Source organism: Ammospiza caudacuta, chromosome 4 (genome assembly GCF_027887145.1).
Source record: "Ammospiza caudacuta isolate bAmmCau1 chromosome 4, bAmmCau1.pri, whole genome shotgun sequence".
Lineage (NCBI taxonomy): Eukaryota > Metazoa > Chordata > Aves > Passeriformes > Passerellidae > Ammospiza > Ammospiza caudacuta.
In genome coordinates this window covers 34,842,339-34,866,352 of record NC_080596.1, presented here as the reverse complement: position 1 = coordinate 34,866,352, position 24,014 = coordinate 34,842,339, and the positions used below count along the sequence as shown (strand labels likewise).

Below are 24,014 nucleotides of genomic sequence, written 5' to 3'. Positions count from 1 at the left end.
GGATGTTTAACAAGTCTTCCCAGACTTTTGTATTACTGTTTTTATACTTGCTTTTATGACCTATATTGCTGCAACCCCCTGAGGCTTGACAGGGTGACCAAGTGCCAGGAGACTGGTTTGGGATTGTCTCATTTTGGGTTAACTGGAAAATACTCCCAGGTAAGAAAATATAGCTGAGATGTACATACCTGGGACCAGTTTGGAGGAGAAAGGAGACAATCAGCAGCTCTCAAAGGACAGTTGTCAAGGTTCTTTTTCATCACAGGATTAGGCAGTGAACTTCCTGCCTTGGCATATTGCTCACATGGATTCAAGGCAGAAATGTCAAGAAAACCCACCCTCCAATCAGGTAATTCCATAAATTAGGTGAATCTAAAGCTATGGGATTTTCTGGCTATTGGAACAGGTAGTACTTATCTTTCCTGTAGACAGATCCTTGGCCCCAGCATGGCCAGTTACTGCTTTTGATGTTTGCCACTTCTCTTTCCCTTATTTCCCTTCCCCAATATTAACACTTCCATTATACCTATTATAAATAGCAATAATGATAGTAATGAAAACAGCAGTAATCATCCTCAAGAACTTTCCTTCCATTAACTAATTTGGCCTTTCAACACCATAGGGAGACAGCAGGAAGTATTGTTCCTAAATTAGAGAGGAATAAAAACAGGAGCCATGTTTATGTATCTTTTCCAGGGTCACAGAAAGCACCACACAGCAGTTCTGGAGCCCCTGCTCTGACTGAGATGATGCTGTGCTGATGCCAAGCCAGACTCCTTGCCTTTAATATTCCATCCATGTCCCCAGCACTGGGGCATTGTCTCTCACAGCACTGTTCCCTTTCCTACAAGCATGAGGAAGTGCTCTTGGATGTCTTTCCATCATTATTTCTGGCTTCCCACTTGTCTCCACAGGTTTAATTCTCCTCTGTTTGCTGTGGTTGTCCTCTCCCTCATGATACTATCATGTGCCTTTTTACCTTTTCCCCTTCTTTATCATGCTCTTCTTCCTCCCTGAGCCCAGTGATACAAACCATTAACCACTAAACAGTATATATCTGAGAGGAAATAAAAATAGATCATGCAGCAGAGCCATGCTTGATGAATCAACTGGAGCTCTTGCCAGGATTCAATAGCTGCTGAAGGGATTTAGGGATGCACTTCTCCCTCATTTTAATGAGAATCAGACATCAACATTTTTAGTCACCCTTTGAAGATCAAAGCTTAGAGCGGCCAACAGCAAATAAAACCCAGCTGAACATTCAGAGAGTTGTCCTTCAGGGCAGGAGAGTACCTCTGGCACCCTTAGGGATGAGCAGGCAAAGCTAACAGACTTTGCAGAGGGAGCTGAGCCGGCTCACCCAGCATCCTGACTCGGTGCCAGGTCACATCCCTGCCCAATGCCACAGCCAGAGCTGCCCTGGGACAGACAACAGCACACAGCTCAGGGCCACGGTGCCGCGACAAAAGAGGAATTTCACAGCCCGAGCCATCGTCATCACATCACTCCTGGCAAACCCTTTCTTCATTCCCCCAGCCTTCTGTAATTACTGTAAGTTCTTCTCAAGTGAATTTAGTGCCCATGAAAGATGCCAGGCTCGCAGCCTGGGAGATTGCTTTTCCTTGCCTGCAGATCAGCTTGTCACCCCTCCTCCCTTCCACCTTCTTCCATTTCTTTTGTCTCCAAGGCAGACTCGTCCTCTGAGATCTCCAAGGAAGGTCAGCTCCACAGATCCAAGTGCAGCAGCTAGTTTAATAGAACGGGCATTTCTTTGTAGCAGGCTATCCAAATGGAAAAGAGCACGGGAAATGAAGCGCCTGCTCTTGCTCTGGTCGTTTGGATGTCTTGAGGTGCCTCCTGGTCTTCCTGAGAGCAGGAGAGAGATGGAGCAGCACTTAGGAGGATCTCCCTGTAAAGGGCACCCAGCCCTGGCCGCTTCGGCCTGCAGTCACTTTCCTTGTCCTCTGCTGTCACCCCGCGGCTGCTCCAGGGAACAACTGCTTCTCCATGGAACTCATTTCTCAGTGGAAATAATTTTTCAATTATTACTGGTGTTGTGAAAATAGAGCAGTGCTGCACTTAAGCCACAGAAAGTATCTGAAAGGTTCAAAGGCAGAGGCTTGAATAAATTTTATTATGTGGGAAAGAGAGAATAAACTGTTTAAGAAGTGGTATTTACCTTATTCCTCAATTTCAGTTCTGAAAACCCAGGCAGGCTCATCAGGAGATGCTGCAGTCCTCTGTCCACGTACAAAATGAGAGGGAAGGGGTCCTGACCCCTTCAGCTTGCCTGGCTGATATCTTACAGTGCTTCCCACTCTGCCAGACATGATCTCTGAGGTCTGTTTTTCCTGATAGTATCGTTCACCCTGTGGCTCAGAGCACATTCCCTATGAGTTTGTCCTGAAAGTACCTTATGCTGCTAAAAATGATTGAACATTCATGTTAATAAGCACTGAATTAATTTTGTTCGTGCTCCGTGTCAATTCTTTAACTACTGCCCAAAAGCCCCTGAAATTCCCTGTCCACATGTTAGCAGAAATGTCTTTAACCTGCATGGGAGGGTTTTTCACCAGCTCAAGAAATGCTGGAGCAATCTGGAAACTAACATGATAAGAGCAGGCTTAGCTAGTGATTAACAAGGCATTTCAGAGCATTCCGGGAACTTTCTTGTTGATTTTATACTGCAGATACAGACATAATCCTGCAGAAACTGACAGGGTGAGAGAAGAAAGGCATTTGTTCTCTTCTGCCTCTAAAACAGTCCCTTCAGATAAGGGTGGCAGGGACAGGTGCTCCCTAAAGCCACTCCCACAGTCACATGCAGCACCTCTCCCTCTCTTAGCCTGTATCCTCTGAAGTGGCCACATCCTGCTTGGAAATGTCTTATCCAGACATTTTAGGGAGGGGAATTTATACCTGCATTTCCAAGCTTGTTCATTTACCAAGCCAAACACTTTTTGGCAAAACTATTTTTAGCTGCAGTAGACACAGAGATTAATTCAGCTGCAGTTCAGGTTGAGGCAGGTCCAAGTTTCCAGCGCTGTCAGGTGCCACGGAGATGGATGAGGTAAACAGACCTGCAAAAACACCAGGCACATTGCCTGCTGTCTTCCTCCTTCATGCTTGCTTTGGATTTACACCTTGCCCTGCATCTCCAGGATGACATGGGCATTCCTTTCTAGAGGAAGGGTTTCAAATTGTTGTTTTACCATATTGTGACAGGGACAAGTCCCACACAAGCACTGCAAACACAAATTGAACACACACATTCCCTTCCTGCCTTCTCCTCCACTTGGCCCCATTTCCTGATTTCTCACAGTTCTCTTCATGTTTGTTAGGGTTTTTTTTGCTGCTCTTCTGTTTCCAAAAATGTCATTGAAAATAAACTGACAGGACAAACAGCTCCGAGGTTTTCACTAACAAGGGCAATGAAAAATGATGTGTTCAGCTCTCAGCAGCGAAAGGCTCCCGATGTCAGGAAAGAATTGGATTACAAAGATTTCATATTCCAGTTTTATATCTGGCTCAAAATGAGCCGCAACTCCTGCATCATGAGAAGGCCATTTGGCTTGCTGGCCTCCTCTCTTCTTGAACATAATGCCAGGTTCTGGAGGTATTGTTACAAATGTGGTGATGATGAACCTCTGGGTAAAAATAGCCCTTCTGTTTTCTTAGCTTCAGCCTTAGGCATTGAAAAATCATATTCCTGCTTCACGTTTTTACACAATGCACTGGAAGCTTTACCCTCACATCCTGGGCTGGAAGGAGGAAGGAGAGGAGCAGGAATAACTAGAAAGGAAGGGAATGTGCCTGCTAAAGGCAGCCACTACACAGAGGCCAAACAGCATTTCTTTACTTGCCATAGCTCCAGGGGATAAGGCAGCAGGCACATGTTTTTATAAGCTGAATTACACATTAATGAAAATCCCAGGACATTCCTGAAAGAGTGGAGGCATTAGTGGCAGCTGGGCAGCTGGCCAAATTCCAGTGTAGGTAACGACACTGTTTCCCCATGGTCTCCCTGCCACTTCAGTGAATGTGCTCAATTGTTTCAGCTCCAAGAGGCTCCACAGCATCTCTGGGATGTACAGTTCTCTGGGATAACATTCTCACTTAAGGAATCTTGGTGGAATTTAAAAATAGGTCCTGTGAATGATGACAATGTCCTTTCTGGCAAACAATTTTGCAACAACAGCTTTGAGACAAACAAGCTGCAGAAAACTTGAATATTGCGTAAAAGTTCCAAGAGGAAAGAACAAAAAGTTCACTGGAAACCTCAAAGCAGAAATAGTGTGGCAGACACTGCTCTGTTTGGAATTAGTTTTATTAATATCCTTCCAGGGATTTGACCAGGCATTGCTAAATTCAGTGTATGCCTTTTTCATTTCATGAGGTTAGGATGAAGCCTATACAGAAGTGTTACTGATGGGTAAGGCTTTATAAAGGGAAGGCCTTGCAACAGGGCTCTGGCCTGTTCCTTAGGCTAAGGAGAAGGGAGTGACTTAGCTGGAATAGAGGGATGTGAGAGACATGCTGCATGTCCACATCGTGGTGAATGCTGGCTGCTTCACCTGGGCTTGTTGTGCCTTGAAACTGCATGAACTGGCATGGTTTTGGCAATAAAGAGCCCTCCTTTGCACTGCCTGGGGTCCCTGCAACACTCATTATCGCAACACAGAAGGATTCTTCAGGGAAAATGTGCCTCTGTAAGAGGGCTTGGAATGGATATTTCCTTTGCTATGGCTACAGATGTCCAGCTGCAACCCTTCCTCCAGGCTTCCAAATTATTTTAAAGCTACTCTCTGAGGAAATGTCTTTATGACAGTTGTGAAAAGCAAGCACTGCCTTTTCTGTATCAAAGCAGACTGTGGTGAACTTGTGAAAAGCTTGGATGAGCTTTGAAGGCCAGCTCAGGTTCAAAGGGCCTGGCAGGAGATTTCCACCCAGAAATGGGACAACAAACCTTAAGGCTGCAAGTGTGAGTTTCCAGCTGTCCTAGCAGAGACTTTGAGGAGCACTGATATTGAACTGCTGCTGTTTGCTCTCACCCTTGCCAACATAATAATTAAAAATGTACAGTGCTGGCCCTTTGAAAAGTTGCACAGAGCACCAGTTCCAGTAATTTCCCAGCATCTGTTCCTCAAGCTGAATTAGGAACAGAGCCAGCTGATTGAATCTCCCTTTTGCTGACAGGACAGACCCCCAGATCTGAACAAAGCCTGAGCAGTTTGATCTCTCCTGCATTCTGGCCCTTACTGAGGTCAGGATTAATGCCTTCACTGCATGGAGAGACAAAATACCAAGTACAAAAACAGCACAGTGATTATGGTGGCCTCTTGGCTGTTCCTGTTGGATCCTAGAGATCTCTATAAATTGCAGATGTAACTCTGTGCTGGTGTTTGTCTTCAGAGCTAAACAGTGTGCAATGCAGGGATGGAGTCTCTCCTTTCTACTTGCCGCTGGCATTGTTACCATTTGTCACAAGAACTGCTAAGTCTGGATGCCCATCATGTCCATGTGGGGGAAGCAGGTTTCAATCACTGATAAAATCTACAAACCCCAGAGCCAGCCATGGCTTTCAGAGGAGCCCAGGCGACAGGGGCCAGTGCATGATCTCAGTGATGCTTTGCACCCAGCCATCCCTGTCCTGACTGATTAACTGAGAGGGGACTGAAGGAGCAGCATGCAGTACTTAGCTAATTACACTGCCCCAGGTCTTTTGTCCTGCTGCCGTTGGATCGCCTCAATTGATTCTTTCAGGCCCTAAACAGCTTTGTGGGCTGCATGCCTGGGCAGAATGAGATCTTTTGTCATACTTTAATGAACGAAAATGTTTTAAATCCTCTCCTTCTCCCTCACTCCAAGTAGCAGCAAGGGTAACCCTGGTGCAAGGACAGAATGATCACGGTGTCTATCACCATGAACATCCTCCTCCTCCAAGGCTGTGGGAGCGTACAAGCTTCCCAGCACCAGCTATCCCATCTACCCAAGGTATCTATTGCCACCACCATCTCCATGGACTACAGGGGATGTAAGCCTTGGAAGATTTTTAGAATACAGCTAAAAACGTGTTAAATTTGTGAACATTCAGCATGATAACACAGGTTCATGAGTAGGTAATTCCTGCATAAACCAATCTGAAACTTTCCTTTTCTGGGGGAAAAAGAATTAAAAATAAAAATTGCACCTTCAGTTTAATGTTTTCCCTTCAGCATCCAGCGACCGGTGATGTGTTTTTTGTAGTTCAACTGAAAACACTTAATATTCCATTTAAAACATGGGATTGGCAGCATCCCCGCGAAGATCTCCACAAAATGTCTCCTAGTCAGTTAATCTAATAAACTTCCTCATATAATGAACACTTTCTCAGCATTGTCCAGAGTCATTAATCCTGGCACAGCCTCCCAAAGTACAAGTAGTAAAACATGGATGTCATGACCGAGCTATGAGCTGACTGTGCTGCGCTCTACGTGCCCGTTCTCCAGAGCTGGTTATTTTTCAGCTGGCTGAGTTTTAGATGTGAATTAAAGTGATTAATAAATGAAAAGGCTCTTATCATCCATTCCTGTGCTCACAGTCCCTGAACAATTTTGCCCTGCCACTTGCCAATGAAGCTGTAATAGCTCCCTGCATATGCTTCATCACTTCATGGTCAAAACTCGTAATCTGAGTAATAAGGGCAAACCCCATTCCTTTCTCCCAAGGAATGGATGTGGGGAAGCAGAGAACACCTTGGGACTAACAAGCAGTCGTTAACCCACCGTGATCAGAAAATAAAGGCGTGCTGCTCTTTTGAGACTGCTGTTTACCCTGAATGGGCTCCACATCAGATTTGTTCCCTCGGAGTTCACGTAAGTTGGTTCCAGTGCCAGCTTGGCATGTCTGAAACACTAATTGTCTTGTTTCCATTTCACACATCATCATCACAGTAACATTTCTGGAACTGGGAGACAAATGCCAGTTTGACTGGAAGGCAGACTGAAACACAGCCAGAGAACCTGCAGGTTTAGTGCAACTCCAAATATGGCTTCTCCCTAGCCCAATAAAAAAAAGTACAACACTGGCAAAATTGCAGCCCTGTCCTTTGGTTTAAAAACTACTGTTTCAGACAAGGGCTTTTGCTGAAATGCTCGCAATATGTTTAGGTGTCTACTTGTCCCATAAAAGCTTATTTAATTCAGGAAGAAATCAATAAAGGCCCAGGTCCCCAAATGCGCACAGGTGAAATCTGTTTGGAGTTAAGTAGCGAAGCATGACATGTCAATACAGTTCTTTGCAGATTTTAAAATACTACTTTTTAAACCAGAATTTGACTATTTGACAATGAATGAATAAATGCACATAGATGATGTAATGTGATAGGAAAATGCATTAAAGCAGTTAACACAACATTTCCCTTATCAGTCCAAAAACACAGACCAAATTTTAATATCTAGTAGTCTGGCATGGTCTAGCTCCATTACCTCAGCAGAAGGTTTAGAAGCTGGGCACAGACTTCACTAAATGCAGATGGTTCATTGTGTGGAGGGAATGAAAGCCATGAAATACATAGAGTCAAAGCTCCCCAAAATATTTGTGTCTAACACCCTTCATTATGCAGATTTTCCTATTGTGGAAATACATCCATGGTGGAGTTTAGAAACTTTCAGTTTTGAGACCTTTTTTCCAACTCTGCAAGGATCCACTCTGCTGCCTAATCAGACTCTTCTGAGATCCCTTTCAATCTCACAAGCAAAGATGGAAGTGGCTGATCTTGAAGCAAATGTCTGCCAACAGATATTTCTTCTTTCTCTTTTGGGAGGATGATGAGAAGTGTTCTTCATGCTTTCCTGAGGAGTATACTCTGAACAAAACCTGTGTGGCTTGCTATTTGGGCAGCACAAGGACTGAATAACCTGATGCATTTTTTAAAGTTTTTCTGCATTTTTTCCTTGTCTCCTTCTCTTCAAAATGTCAGTTCAGCAGCTGAATGTCCTGCTGAAGCAGCACATGAAATTCTGTTCTAAGATGCTGAACACTGTGCCTGAGCTTTATGCCTAACCCTGCCTACCTGAATTCCTGGGTCTTTTCCTTGTGACAGAGCAATATGCCTAAGTAATTTGTTTTGTTCCTTAGGGACACATTATTCACTCCAGTGAAAGAAAAACACAGGGCAATTTTTCAGCTGAGATCCTGGTGCTGTTCCAGTATGACAAATGTGTTTATTTACACCAGCTAAAAGCACTGGCCTCTGGAAATCATTGCTCCATGCGTTATATCTGGTGATTTTTATGAATCAGGGAGCTTTCTTGGGAATGATGGGGAAGGCAATATTGAACCAGGATCTAAGAAAGAGGTCTCATGGCTCTTCAGCATCATACAAGTTTTTCACCAGAACTCAAAAGAAAAAGGGCATAATTTATTTCCTAAGGCCTGGCTACACTGTCCTATGAAAGATCCCCTCTCTGTAGCTCACACAAAGCACTCACTTCTCTTTCTCCCATCAGTAGCTAATTCCAAGTCCCGTGTGGCCTGGGAAAAGCAGGAGAGGTGTGAAGCAAAGGAGTATCAGGGCAGGAGAGATTATTTCCCCTGCTTCTTGGAGAGAAGCAGCCCAGATAAAAAATGTTGTTCTTTGATGCCATAGCACAAATTTGGGATATTGGCCAGCTCCCAAGGGTGTCCTTGGATAACTTTGCTGTCGTGTCTCCATTTCTCCAGGCAGATAATAATGCTCATCCATGACACTTAAATAGCCAGAACCAAACTCTGCCCCAGTTACATCAGGGCACAGCAGAGGAAACACTGCTGACACCTCACTCATTCTTTCCAGGTTTACCACAGGAAATTCCAAGAGCAGATTCCCACTCTGACGGTTCATCATGCTCCTCACAGAGGCACTCAAGGGTATTTCTTCAAAGCCCTTGCTGTGCAACACCCCAAAAAGCCCTTTGTGTCCATCTTATTCTCGTGGCCCATCACCTACACCTAAGACTGTGTTATATGTCTGCTCTTCTCTTGCACCTCTTGTGTGCCAGCAAGAAGACCTCAAACGGCCCCAAAACAGAAGTTAGGTAACAGAGGGCACAAGTGAGGGCCCGAGGCAGGACTGGATTGTAAGCAGCAGCTCCCTGGTCCTGCTGCAGGGCCCCTTCTCTTGAAGCACTCTGCTTTCCTCACTGCCCAGGAATGAACCTGCCCAAAGGCACAGTGCAGAAGGATCAGGCCTGTAAGCTGGTTTCACTTTTATTATTTGCTCCTAATCTGCGGTCAGTTCCCACGCAGGTTCTGAAGATTCGATCACCCCACAGCAAAAGCTTACAATGAACTGTGGTTAATGAGTCCTAGGAACTCCTCTCACCTCGCTCAAGCCCCTGGGGTGAGAAAGTTAAGTGCTCCTCTGCAAGCTCAAGTGACTGCTCACCATTTCCTTAATATTCCATCTCTTTGTGTTTTGCAGTTTGCCTTCTGCTGAGCTAATGTTTATTTTTCCAGAGAGCAGTTATTGTGGTAAACTGATATCACACCAGCAGTGTGGGAAATAAGACTTCATCTCCTGTACTTCAACACTTCATCCAGGAAGGCAAAGAGAGCCAACCTAAGAACCTTTGTTTTTAACAAGGATGACACCTTGTGGCTAGTGCAGTGGTGGTGGCTGTCACTCCTTGATGCTTACTGGGTCTCTCTCACCAGTGATTTTCCATTATTTAAATTGTGTATTTTTTTTCTAATGGAGAAGATATTGCATTCCCCTCATGTCAATGTGGAAACCCCTTGGGCACATCAGCATCTGCTGCTGTTGTCTAGGTATTGGGACACCAAGACCTCCAGGAATATGACTCTTTCCTGTTTGTTCACTTTAATCATACCCTTGAGCGTGTTTTACTTTACCCACATAGGTAATATTAGAGAAAATAATGGGACTTGTGAGCTGAGAATGGACTAGGCCCCATTTGTGTGTTTGTAGACCTCTGCTATTCAAAACTGTGGAAGAAAAAAAATGTCCTTTTACTTTTTTGCAGTTGTGGAGAGCAGATGATTCTTTACGGAAAATACAACTCTCTAAGAATGTTTTCTATTCTAATCTTGCTGACTAATCTTTCTTCTTCTAAACTTTTAATCTTGCTTAAGGAATAAATGTGTGATATTGTGTTAGAAAAGCCAATCAACTGCCAAGGCTCTAGCTGGGAAGCAATGTGAGTTCCCCTTTGTACAAGCTCCTCTCAAATGTGATTGTTTCCCCAGTGTCAAATTCCATGGATTTTAGCAGCTGAATGGGTACAAAATTTGACATGGTCAGAAACGTGTGCTTATAAAAACTTATTACTGCTGAATAGCCGGCGCATTCTTGGTGCACTCATGCGCAGAGGCCCAGCTGGCAGCACCCCTGGGCCTCATTAGCACACACACGCACCCATCCCGGGCTCGCTCCAACGCCGCCCGCCCGTTCCTGTGGGCTGCGGGCAGCGGAGCTGTCCTCAGCTAACCCGGGCCTGGCCCGGACGGGACACAGCCACCACCGCGGCTCCTGGGCCGCTCCCGGGGCCGAGGCCTCACGGGCTGGGAATTACAGCCCAAGCAATGCTGAGCTGAGAGCAAGGGTGGGCACGAACACCAAGACTCTGACTTTCCAGCTGACATTGCTGCTGGAGGGTTCACCAGCACACAGGTAGCTGCCACCTCCACAGCGTGCTCCACCAGGCCAGCAAAGCCCCACAAGGAGCAGCAAACTACAGGCACCTTTGGATGCCTGGGACACTGTAACCCAAACCTATGGCTCCCATACAAATGGAGCCTATGGGGTATATCCATTTTACAATCACCTAGGGTTTGGGTTGGAAAGGACCATAAAGACCATGTAGTTTCACCCTCCTGCCATGGGCAGAGACACCTTTCACTATCCCAGGTTGCTCCAAGCCCTGTCCAGCCCAGCCTTAGACACTTGCAGGATGCACAAAGCCAGTGGCTCACACTGCACACAAGTACCAGATTGGTATGCATACACCAGCTTTAAGAAAAGCTGCCTCACCCTCACAAGCTTCTCTACTGCCAAGCCTTACACTACCAAAACCTCTTTGCCTGGATTAGTGCCGTCCCTAGACTTAGAGACAAATCTCACAAGTGATTTGGAATAGTTGAAATAACAAGGTTTGGGCAGCCTGGGCTGTGTGGGGAGGTTAAGCACAGATGCTGAGCACGCAGTGCCTCCTTCCTGGCCTTACCCAGTTCCATCCAAGCTTCTGCTTAGAGCCGAGCTTTTTAGCTCAGGCAGAGGGAACTCCAGTGCCCCTGACACGCCTGGGCATGGTGGTCATTACAGGATGACTCTCCCTGCCTTTCTGCACTGGAGCATTCATGGGCAAAGGGCCACAATATCCCCTCCCGAAAGGTGGAAAGGCATCACGGGTGAGACCCCTGGGTGAATAAACAAGAGCAATTGCCAACAGGGAACTTGAGTGACAAAGCCAGATTTTTTATGGGTATTCAAACAAGAACCAGGGAAACTTCTCTGGACACTGAGGGCTCCTGCAAATCCAGTTCTCATCTACTTTGCTTTAACGACTGCCCAACAACTTTTCTAATGCCAATGTGACTTGGGTGATTAAATCCAATTGGTGTCATGTTAATAGAGAAAACATTTCCCAACACATACTGATTCCCATAAGATATTAATTAAAAAGCAAACAGCCTGAAGGTCACTATTTTTAAAACAAAAAGGTACAATTTTTCAATTTAAATTAGTGTGTCATTACTTGATTTGATTTTGGTAGCTGAAGCTATCTCTGGGAATTGTCAAAACTAAAAATGTTATTGAAACAAACCATCTGAAACCAGTGCAAATATTTTTTTAACATCCACTGACCTGAAAATCCATTTTTCACTCAGCTCCAGTTATCAATAATAATAAGGGAAAATATCTTTCTCCATTAGAAATATTACATGCACAGGAATAATATCCAGTGATATTATCACATCCATTCCTTTATGAAAATTCTGCCTCACTACCTAAGTTTTCCTAGGAGCTTAAGATATCCCTTGTACTATTAAGAAAAGGTCTTAAAAGGGGGATTCTGGAAAGGTTCAGCTCCATTTCACCAGAAGACAAAAGGTCAAAATAAGCCCCAAAGATAATAAGGAGTGCCATTCATAGATGGGATGAGAGCTAAATTACTCCACATTCAAGCAGAGCTTTAGTTTAAAAGACAAGAGTGGGGCACCCTCATTTAACTACAGTGATTCCAGTGGCAAGAACAAGGCTGCTTCCACATGCAGGTTAAATGCAGCAAGGGGCGTTGCTCCCCAACAGGCATGAAAGCAGGAATAGCTTTTAAGGGTTGAAACTTTTAGCTTTGACATTTTAAAAGTAGAATACTTCAGGTTTGCTTGTGGTGATCATTTTCATTTCAAAGTTCCCCTGCATTTATTATACAGGGTCAAACAAAACTTGTCAGTTCAGCACTGGTCCCTCATTTTTTTCTATTCTTCGCATCTTGCCATGATTTTGTTTCAGGGTCCACAAGAACCAGTCTCTTTATACAGACCACCAAACCAAGAATATTACACAGTTCTATGTTCTTTAAGCTTTGCATGTATTAAAAATTAGTATTCATGCAATGGTCAATATGCTGTGAGTAAATAAAAACTGTAAATCCAAGTGAACAACCAAACTCCTGATACTGCCTGATCCAAATGCACAAATCCAAATCTCCTACGCTGCCCCCAAGCCAGCAACACACATATATCCAGATATTCAGAAAGAGAAAAGGAATTTCATAAGCCACCAGGCCAAGAAAATTCCTCCTCTGTTCTCCTCCTGACCAGGATCTTTGGGTTTCCAGCATTTTTCTTCCTGGCCGCTGTTAGTTTTGGCAAGAGCAGTAACACCACTAAGAAGTTACAGACCCCCTGTTCCATTCCATAACCAATTTAGCTAACTGAAACCAGCAAAAAACCCCCAAAACCCGCACCTTCTTATCAGATGGAATTTCCACTAGTGCCTGAGGGAGGAAATCAGAAAGCATACTACAACCCAGCAGGAGATATTTCTGGCCATGATTAATGCTTCCTTTAGCAGTGCAACAGAATCTTTGCAGATCTTTGGGGATCCTTGGAAGAATTCCATTTACTACTCTCCAGGCCATATTTTGCTGTGAAAACCTTATTACACAACAGAAGCATTAACGGATTCAGAGTAAAATAAGAAAAGAATGTATTATCCTAAAGATTTGGAGAACAGGGAGAGAAGAAGTTAAGAAAGGCACACAGGGTTTTCCTTTCACTCCATGTGATTATGTTGTGATAATGCCTGCTACAGACCCGTCCATCACTCATGGACTCAGGTCAGAGAAGCTCTCTGACCCGACCAGCTGGGTGACACAAGCCAAACAATGACAAATTCAGCTTCAGTTGCTCTTGCCAGAGGGATCTCAGGGTTGCCTGTTGAGCAGCTATGAGACAGCCACACTTTCCTTTTATCCATCTTGGTTTTTTCTTTCCCTTTCTTTTTGTCTTGGCTTGAGAATTTGCAGGGATATCTACAGAGCTTGGAAAGGTCCAGTCTCTCATCTCGCCTTACAGAAAGGTGTCTCTCTAACTTTGGCTTCCTTACCCAGCTCCCACATTCCCAACTTTTAGCACATAGAGAGGTAATTGCCTTGAGTTCCCTTGATAGGAAGTACTTTAAAGCCATCCTCTGGCACAATAATCTCACCTCGCAGATTTCTAGGTATTGCTGTGAAGCTGGTCAGTGACATCTCACAGGGATGCAGGGGGCCAACGCAGCTCCAATTGCCACTGGATTGATATGCTCCCTTCCAGTCATTGGGGAATGCCACGGCCACAGGCACGATGGAAGATAATGCCTTTGCTGGAAATGGCAGGATACTGCCCCTATTTTCAAATTACCCTAAAGAGAAGCAGACTCACTCTGGAGTGCTGAAGAGTCAGCACCTAACCAAAGACATTTGACTGAGGATTGTGCTTGGTCCACAACTAGTCACCAAAAGTACAGGGGCAGACTACAACCCCCTGTGAATTACAAAGAGGGCTTAATGTGAGTCAGGAAAAATCAAGATGATAATGCTGTTGTTGCCATGTGATTTATCCTGACCAGAATTTAGCTTGTGGCATCACATTTTTCCCCTAGTACAATATGCCACCCTGAGCTTCTCTAATATCTCATCACCGGAGGCAGGAGGTCTCCCAGAGCAGGGCTATCACACCCTCTCCCCACAAACCCCGAGGGGTCAGTGATTCAGCACTGACTCAGCAGCAGCAGGACCACAGACTGAGCCACTTTGTGTCATTTCTCTTTGCCTTGCAAACTCCCCCATCCAAGGGGGGACACAGTCCATCCTGTTAAGCTAATGAGAGCTGACAAGATCCCAACCTGAGAAGAATAAACCCTACAGAACAATAGATGCTCACCCTGGTTCTCTTCAGCTCCAAGCAGCACAGGAACCTTTTGTTTCAGCAGCTGACGAGATACACAACAAGTCATAGAGACACTGAGTCACCCAAGCGTACTTATTGTTGCTTCTGCTTACTCCTTCCTCCAAACCTCCAGTTCACTCTCCATCAGTCTCCATCAGACAGTGATATAAACCAGAAAAAGCCCATGTCCCTGCTGGGCAGGGAAACCTTGAACTGCAGTTCATGATTAATGTACAACACTTGGTTAAATAACAGCCAGTCTTAAGGAAAGCACAGATGAAAGTTGTGCCCAGACATTTTTTTGCATAGCACCAGTTTCTTAGAAATCTTAGATGTTCTCTCTACAGGTTTCTCAGCTCAGATTGTACAGAGCACAGTCTCCCCATGGTTTTGCTGCCTTTCCACACTGTCTACAGGAAAAGAAAGACTGAAGCACCTGCAGTTCTTGTGCCTGGAGTTTACAGAGACTGGATTACATGGAGGGTAGAGCGATTTTTGGATGTACCCCTTAGTGAGCAGGTGAGGACACAGCTGCTGCTGGCAGGTCAATGTGTTGCTACATTAGAGGCAGCTCAGAAAGAAGCACAAGAACTTCTGTTCCCAAAGTAGAAGGAACTGTTAATAAATTGAAAATCCAAAGTTTTTCCAGCTGTGGTGGTGTATTGCTGAGAGTGGTTCCTGCAGAATGGCACAGAGGAGTGTGGGGACACCTGGCCAAGCCTGACTGCCACTGACTAAAGCAGGAGGGAGCAGGGCCTTAGGCTGGCAAAGGGGCTGCTCTGCACTTATGGGCAAGGAGAAGCAGGCAGTCCCTCCCCTCCCCTGTCTGTGGCTGTGTTTTTGGCCTAGCAAAAAGGCTAAGTTGCCCTTGATGAAGCTGTGATGGAAAACTAATCCTCTCCAACAATAGCCCAGTGCTAAGAAACATCTGTGGATCTGGGCAGGAGAGAAAGCAAGGACCTCTTCCAAGGGCATTTGTTTCTCCATCAGTCTTTTGTGGTGTCTCCCTCAGCCACCTCCTTCCCTGCTTGGTTGTTCCAGCATTAGTTTGCACAGGCTGTTTGCAGAGACAGAACAACAACAGAGGTCTGCTTGGAAAGCCAGCAGAAACCTCTTAGCTTGAGACCACAAATGTGCAGAATCCCCAAAGAACAAAAATGTTTGAACTTGCCTCCCTAAAAGTGTTGTATTCATTGACTTGCAAGCAGGGGGAACTGCCATAGTAATTTAACCTAGGGAAGAGTGCCAACAACTTATTTAATTGCAGAGTTGGTGCCAACAACCCCACAATACAACTATTAATACAAGTCTGCAGTACAAGACTAATTCTGCTAACCTTTTGCTATTGCCTTTTAGTCAGGTCAGTGGCTGCATCCCTTCTGTGCTGACACTATTCAACAAACACTGGCAACTGCTTTTAAGCAAACACCAAATGGAGCAGGGCAGGAGGGAGGGGAGAGGGACCATTGAGAAAATGAAGATTCCCCCCATGACCTCACCCCTCGCTGCCCAAATGTTTCACATTTCTCTCTCCATTTCAAGCTTCTCTCTTGAAATGTCTTGCCGTGTATTTGCCCCTGGAAAACAGCCAGATCTTTGGTCTGGATTCCATCAGCTCATTTCCCAGTTTCTATGAGACTGTATTTGAGAAATGTGGGTCTATCTCAGTCCACTGGCAAGAGTGGGCATCAATCAGTGTATGAAAACATGAGGTCTGACACTGGGGACCAATCCACTTTTCTAAATGCGGCGTTTCTTTAAAGAACACGTATTTTTACAGAAAAATTTTAAAAGAAAGCAATAATGGATCTGGCACTACTGCAAGTTTTCAAGGGCATGATTATTCCAGCAATTATGTGCCATTGTAAACATCTTAAAATCCAGTATTAAATGATGCATAAATCTGAAGCAACATCATCATCATTCATGTATGAGGTAGTAAACTTGCTGCATTTGCAGACTCTTGCTTCACTCTTCACCCATCCCCACATTTGGGGTTTTATAGTTACATCTCGTGACTGTATCATAACTTCCAACCACCTGGAAGAACATTTCTTTAGCTTTTATCTTTTATCCTACCTTTATCCTACTGCCACTACCATGATAGAGAAAATAAATACTGCCTACAAACTCAACAGAAAAACAAGGTAATAGGGCTACAGTGAACACTCCTTCTCAGGGGGTCAGCAGTTCTCTACAGGTATTGGGAAATTTTCAGACCCTGCTGATCCTACAAACCAATCCCCTGAAGACTTCAGCTCACAAATGGCACCCTGCATGTCACGTTCAGCAAATGCTCTGCTACCGAGAGTGGCTGTAAGCCCCGGGATGTGCTGGATGTGCGCTGGCCGGGTTGCAGAGGCCGGAGCTGCTGACGGCAGCGCTGCAGAATGTGCGACCCAGCCAAGCTCCTCATGCGGCCGGGCCTCGCAAAATCCCCATTCTTGGGCAGAATGGGCAACGGCTTTCAGGCTGCCAGATTATCTGGCGAGTCTGTGGGAACTGCAAAACACTGCATCTGCCTGGAAAATGGCACCAGCTCAGCACAAGACGTTTCCAGAGGGGAAAGTTAATATATGGGAGGAATGCACATAAATCCTGTTATTTCTTAATGGGATTTGGGAGCTTATTTCTCACCCCGTGCTTTGAAATGTATCCCACAGCCTATTCTATTAATGAATTTAAGCACAGTGATTTTCTTATCAGCAGGAATCATTCTTCACTGGGGTTTGATTTTTTTTGGTGGGATTTTTTAATGCAAGTGTGAAAAATTAATATTATGCTTGAATACCAGTTAGGATGTTAACAAGCTGTGTCCTGGATAAGCTGCTCTTGTTCTCCTCCTGTTGTTCTTCTCCTAATTTCAGTTGACCAAGAAACCTGGAATCATTTATTTGTTGGGGTTTTTTTATGATTTAGGCAGTGGTTGGCTAAAAATGGAAAGATGGGAATTCTATTTCTGGTTCAGCTCTGTGAATGAGTGGACACAAACTTTCTCCTGCTTAAAACAAACAACATTTGGAAAGTTTTTTTCCACCTCTTGGGTGTACTCAGTTGGTACTGATGGGTACCAACATCTTTCGGGGTTTCCTGGCACTGCCTTGGATGCTCTCTGCTGCCACTGGATGGGGATTCACTCCAGGCTTTGGAAGTACACAAATGAGTAACAGAAATTTTCTGCCTTAGCAGTCTATCTTCAAAGGCCTCTGCACTTGTTCCTTTGACTATCAGAGTTTGTTGGAAAGCAAATTACAGCTCACCTCATTTTCACTTCCCTCCCAATTCTGACTGGTTCAGAGAATATCCTGAGTTGGAAGGGACCCATAAGGATCATCAAGTCCAACTGCTGGCTCTGCACAAGACCACCATGTGCCTGAGAGCATTTTCCAAGCACTCCTTGTGCTCTGGCAGGCCCTGGGGAGCCTGTTCAGTGCCTGACCACCCTCTGGGTGAAAAACCTTTTCCTAATATTCAGCCAAACACCTCCTGACACAGCTCCAGCTGCTCCCTGGGATCCTGTCACTGGGTGAATACTTCCTGTGCAATAAACCTATGCTGGATTCATGCTTCCCAATTTTGAGCTTCCTCAAAAGTTCCTGAAGTGAAACAATGATGAAATTTGAGATGAGATTAGCTCAGCTCCAGCTCTATTATCAATGATGGGTTTTCATCCTATGCCTTGGGCTCCCAAGAACTGTGGTAAAGGCTGAAAGTAGTGGACCCTTTCACAAGCAAACATCTGTTGTGTACAAACACCGAGTTAAAGAGTGCATTCCCTGGGTCTCATTTTAGGATCAGCTTTTAAACCTCAACTCTGGCTGTATCTGCTACAGCCAAGGATATGTGGCATTTTTCTGTCTAATCTTTCACGCAAGGTAAAGCCAAGGCAGGATTCACAAAGGCTTCATTTCTGGACCTTAAGGATTATGTGTTATGTTTAATTACACAGGATTCCTCTCTGTCCTGAGAGGAAAACATTTCTTCCCTTATACCTTTCTGTGACTTTGGAGGACATGACAGTAACTCCTGTGGCAGCCATGAGGGGTGGAGACCTGATCTTTCAGAGGATTTAGTGGATTTAGGCCAAAACCTCACAGCTTGGGCTGACCTCTGCTGAGGAGGAAACTAAAGCATGACTGGTCAGCTGGACCCCAACATCTGGCAGCTGCCATCCCCACCCCTTCTCAGCACAGAGAAATCCTTTTCACCATCTTTTCCTTCCACAGGCACATTCACAACATAGTTGTTTGCGCCCCTTGGGATTCATAGCCTGGGACAAGCACGGTATTCCCTGCAGCCAGGCTCCCTGGGATGCACCACAGCACAGCTGGCAGTGCCCCCTCAGCAGTCTGAGAGCTGCCCTGACCCTGCTGGGGCAGCAGCAGTGCCCACCAGGCCCTGCTCACGTCAGGCTCTGGGCTTGCCTGTGGCTGCTAATGCAGTGCTGTGGAAGTGAACAGAAGTCTTTTTGTGCTGGAGAACGCTCAGCAGCCTGATGGGGGGGCTGACAATAGAAGCCTTTTCATGCAGCAACTCCCTCGCTTTAAGCAAAGGTAGTCCCTTGTGCTGCCATCAGCAGTCTTTGGAGAGGCCCTGATGTGAGCCCTGGGAAGCCAGGAAGAGGGGTGAGGAACTGCCTGCTGCTTCCTCACACAGTTACTGTGGCAGCTGCCAGTCTGCAGCATCCACATCCCCTTGGTTTCTGGGATCAGACCTCTGCCTTGTGCGCTGCCTGCAGCAGGAGCCAGATGTGCCAGCAGATGATTTTGCACCGTGGACCCCTCACCATCACCAGCCCACTTGCAGAATATTGGAAGATAAAGGGTGAGAAGGCGTGGTTTTGTCAAAAATTAACAACACACTGAGCTATTCTTCAGCAGCAAGGAGAAAAACAAATTCCATATTGACAGCAACAGGGGTGGAAATGTCCAAAGAAAAATTACAATAAATTTCAAATAAATCACAGAAGATGTCACTGTGCCTCTGGCTCAGTTTCATGTCCTAATGCCCAGGCCAACAAGTCTCTCATGACTCTGCCAGCTTCAGAGAAGCCTCCCTAACGTGGACCCTGGGCATGGGCCATGGGTTTTGTGCCTGCAGCCCTACAAAAAGGGTAACAGTTCCTAAACTGCCACTTGTCACACCAAGGGATGCAGGGAACAGTGCAAAGGAACTTTGCCTGTCAGTGCATAAGATAATTTTATTTTGTTTAAGGGGACTCTGGGCATTCAAGAGGGGAAAGCTACGAGCTCCTGCTACTGGGAAAACACAAACAATGTTTGGATCAGACAGGGCTAAGTGTCTGTGGACCAGCTGGGTACAGAATGGCCTTTTGAGTTTTGTTTTGTCAAGAATGGTGGAACAATTCCCACTGCACATCACTAAGTGCTCTTTGAGCTCCCTCAACCAAAAATACCAGAGAAGTAGCACAGGCAAGGGAGCCTTGTGAAGGCAGCTGGGTCCAGCCCCTGCAAGCACTGACTGAGAGCACAAACCATCAGAGTTTGGATCAGGCTCCAGACAAGATTTAAACACCTAACAAGAATTCCAGATTATTTCTCAGGCTCTGTCCCAAACAATTCCCATTATTATTAAACTTTTATTGCTTCCTACATCCCTGCTGAGAGGTAAACCTCAGAGTTTGTGTCATGCTTTTGGCATGAGGTCCCTGCAAACGACCTGCCCTTTTGAGTGAAGGGAACCCATGAACTCCAGCACAGCATGTGAAAAGTGTTCCCACACAGCCACCATCCCAGGGAGAAGGCTTTGGATGCTTTAATTCCTAGGCAAGAGAAACAACTCCTTTGTTAGCATTGTCAACACGGAGCTCAAAATAAAAGGGCATTTCAGAGGCCTACAACAGCCAGAACTGTTCCAAAGGTTTGTGTAGCGAGGAGAAACACGCCACAGAAATACCTCTCCTGGCTCCAAAATGGTTCCGACTGATTAACATTAATTACCTAAGGTTAAAAATTCTTAGAGAAAATTGAGAGGGAATGAAACCTTACCTTCTCTTACCAGTTTGCCTTTACTGCCTATAACAGTCAGGGCTTTCATTTTTGCATTTTTGCAGCTAAGGGTGAGCCAAAAAAGTAATTTGGAAATAGAAATCTGGGTTTACTTCTGGGTATTATCATGATTTTGAGGCCACAGAATATTGGATTCTTATTAAACACTTGGTATCACTGTGGCATTTGTCATTGAAGTTCTGTTTCCAGATGAAAAAACCACTTGTTTAATGAAATTTCCACTGCAAACAAATATCCTCAAATTGGGCCAAAATTACAGGGTTCTAAATTACTAAACAGGTATAACAAAAAAATCAGAAATTCAGCTGTAGGACCCAAGGTCTAGAAACAGAGGAGTGGAGGTCACTTCAGGGAATCTGACTTCTACTCATTTTGAAGCCTTAGTGACACATCGAGGACACTGAGTTACTTTTTAAGCACCAATGGGTGTAAACACTAAAACCAAAACAAGTGTCCTGTTTTTTTAAAAAAGGAAAGTAATTAAAAACGTGAGAACCTTCTTGCCAAAGGACTATTTGACCACACGTCATTGACTGCATGTTCTGTACCACACAATTAATATAAAAAGGAAAATACATGGTGTTAATTTGCCTCTTTTTGGGCACTGTCTCACTGCTACCCAGGGACATTCTGGTGCTCCTTTAGCTGCTGAGTTTTGGGCATTTCCTTGAGGTGCAGCAGAAAAGGAACATGCAACTGCCTACCTTTTGCCATCCTTCCCCTTCTTTCCTGCTGGTACAATAAAAACATGCTGGGAGGATTCCACAAAGCTTTATTCTGAGGCTTCTCTCAGGGAAACATTTAAGAATCTTAAGAATTACTTTGTTATTAGAAACTGATGCATGATTCTTTTTTTTTGTCCCACAGTGTAAAGTGATTTGCTGCAAAAAAGCATTTTTAGTATTATCTGGAACTGTTGTTGGATCATTCCCAGTGCCTGCATCCTTAATGGTCCTTTTCAACCTAAAACTTTTTATGATTCTCCAAGCACTCTTGTACAGAATTAAATCTGTAACATAATTCATCATTTCCCCACAGTTCCTCATTACTTCACAGTACACTCAGGCAAGGAACACTGAATTAACTAAATGAGTAATATGCAATTAATTCTGAGGAGCACATAGTGAATTGAAGCACCAGAGGAATTTCTCAGTTGAAACTGAAAACCAGGAAACAGGAGCTGCCTGCATTCCAGAAATCAGAGCTTTCACATGCAGCCATTCTCCAGCTCTGCATCACCCATGCATGAGCAAAACACTGAAATGCTGACACTGAGCACAAACCAAGCAGGGACTACGAGGAGAAAAAAGGGAAAACCCCACCAAAAATAAAACCCAGCACATTTTTGCAGTGTTGTTTCAGGAAAGGCAGGCACAAGTCATACAGCTCCCAGCGGCACTGTGTACGCTCCGGGCATGTTTGACATTAAGGGGCTTGGTTGTTGTGGAAACCAAATCCCATAGATTAATTAATGTTCAGCAGCCAGAGCCATCTCCCATCCTCTCTGTCTCCCTGCCCCCAATTAAAAAAAAAATAAAAAGGAAAAAAAGAAAAAAGGGGGGAGTGCAATTTTTACATCACAGAGGAATATCAGAGGAAAAAGAAAGTCTTTCCTCACAACTGCAGAACACTGCCAGGAACAGTGAACAGCCTGTGTTAGTCCCAAGTGTTTATAAAAGAAAAATTAAAACACCATTTCAGTGAGGCTGGCTTTTGTGTCTGTGGCTATGCCAAACTGCCTCCAAGAAGATGAAAGATGCAAGAAAGATGATTGTGTGACATTTCTAAAATCCCTTTATGCTGGAAAGACTTTAATAGGAGCCCCCTTTTTTTATTTTCAACATGTAAATGTAGTAATCATAACTAATTTATGTCAGTGACTGACAGTCTTCATGTGATTGTGTTTGCACAGGGAATTGCAACGGGATTTGAAAATGCAAAGGATTTGAACAACATTGATTCTGAGTATCAGCATTTTCTTGTATCTGCTGCTGGTTGTGATCCACTGAATTCCCCACATACATCCCAGTTTGCAGGAGGGCGTAGGATTGGACAAAAGTCCGTTTGCGCACTGGTAGTTTAACATACATACTATAAACACAGAATTGACCAGATTGATGACGCAGGACACATATGGTTAGGACCTACTAGAGGTGAAATTTCAGAATTACCTATATCCTATTTTCAGAACAGTTTTAGGGTCATAGGTCAAACATATTTTAGATATTCAAAGATTTAGGGTGATGCTTTTGAAAATCCGTGGTCTTCAGCACCAGTTCTGATAAGAACAAGGAATTCCTTCTCCCATTTTCCCCCCTCAAAACATCCTTGAGAGCAATGCCTCTAGTTGCCTGTTGAGAATACCCAATTATTAAGTAGTAAACATCTTGAAGGTGTACCATACCTGACACATATTTACTAACCAGGGTGAGCAAACCACTTACCAACCAGGTGCAAGTGTTTACTGCACAGTTTCACACACACACTCCTAATTAGCGCACATTCCTCCGTGTGGCTGGGAGCACTCACGGTGTTTTACCTCAGGAGTGGCGGGGATGGATGGATTACTGACCGTGCTCAGATATGGCACGGCTTCACGACACAAGATCACTTCACCAGAGTCCCCTGCTCCCTCCCATTGATGGCAGTGAAATAAATACAGCCACTTCCTGTGGGACAAAACCTGCACTTGGATAGTTAAACAATGCCAAGAGCTCTCCTGTGTTTCTCAAATATGCAGCTCCTGAGCAAAGCTGCTGACTCAAACAGGTGCTCAGCACTCAAAACCCAACTAAATACAAGGCCAGTTATAACATTTCGGTGTTACTTCCACAACTCTTGCCCTCTGAGTCGGGCACCACTCCCAGCTTGCTTGCATGGCACAGAAAATGAGAACAATTACCTTGGAGATGATTAATGGCTCTCCGTGCTCCAGCCCGCCCTTCAGCGTGAATCCCCATGGAGCACCTCCGTGCAGCAGTGCCTCCAGGTAGATGTATCTTCCCTTGTGGGTGATGCTGCACTCTGAAGGGGATATGCTGCTGTTAATGTTGTCCAGCATCCTCATCTGTCCTAATCACATACTCAGGCAAACACAAAACCCACTCAGGCAGTCACAGAACGACCAGCTCGGAAATCAAAGTCCCCAGAAGCCCACTGCAAGTCATCCCTGAATAGGAGGAACAACAAGAGCCTGAGGTGGAAAGTTCTGCTTCAGAGCTGGAGTCCAAGGTGATGGGTTAAAAACAGCCCCATCCACATTTCACTGCGCCGCTTCTCCACCAGGATTTTAGTTTCAGCACTGAGCTCTCCCCATTCCCAGCTACTCCGGGCATGAGAGCTCGGGAAAGATTTCTCTTCCTGCCTTAGGCAGATCAAAACTGCTTTCAAAGATGGGGGCAAAAAAAGAAAGAAAGAAAAAGGAAAAAAAAAAAAAAAAGAAAGAAAAAGTTTATGGATTTAAAAGCCCCCGGCCAGTAAATTGCCAAAATCCAAACGAATGCTTCATTTGTGATTGATTATCAGTCTTTTCTTCCTTTCTGCATGCGATTTACCATTACAATGGCCTTT

The 24,014-nt window shown here is 44.8% G+C and overlaps 1 protein-coding gene across 1 annotated transcript in view; it reads right to left on the bottom strand.

Annotated features, from left to right (window-relative positions):
* The window catches only part of SHROOM3 (shroom family member 3), a 110,093-nt gene extending 86,582 nt beyond the window's left edge, over positions 1-23,511 (bottom strand). The window contains exon 1 of the mRNA XM_058803760.1: positions 23,347-23,511. Within this exon, the coding sequence (XP_058659743.1) occupies positions 23,347-23,511 (165 nt within the window). The remainder of the gene's footprint in view (positions 1-23,346) is intronic.
* Between the last annotated feature and the right edge of the window lie 503 nt (positions 23,512-24,014).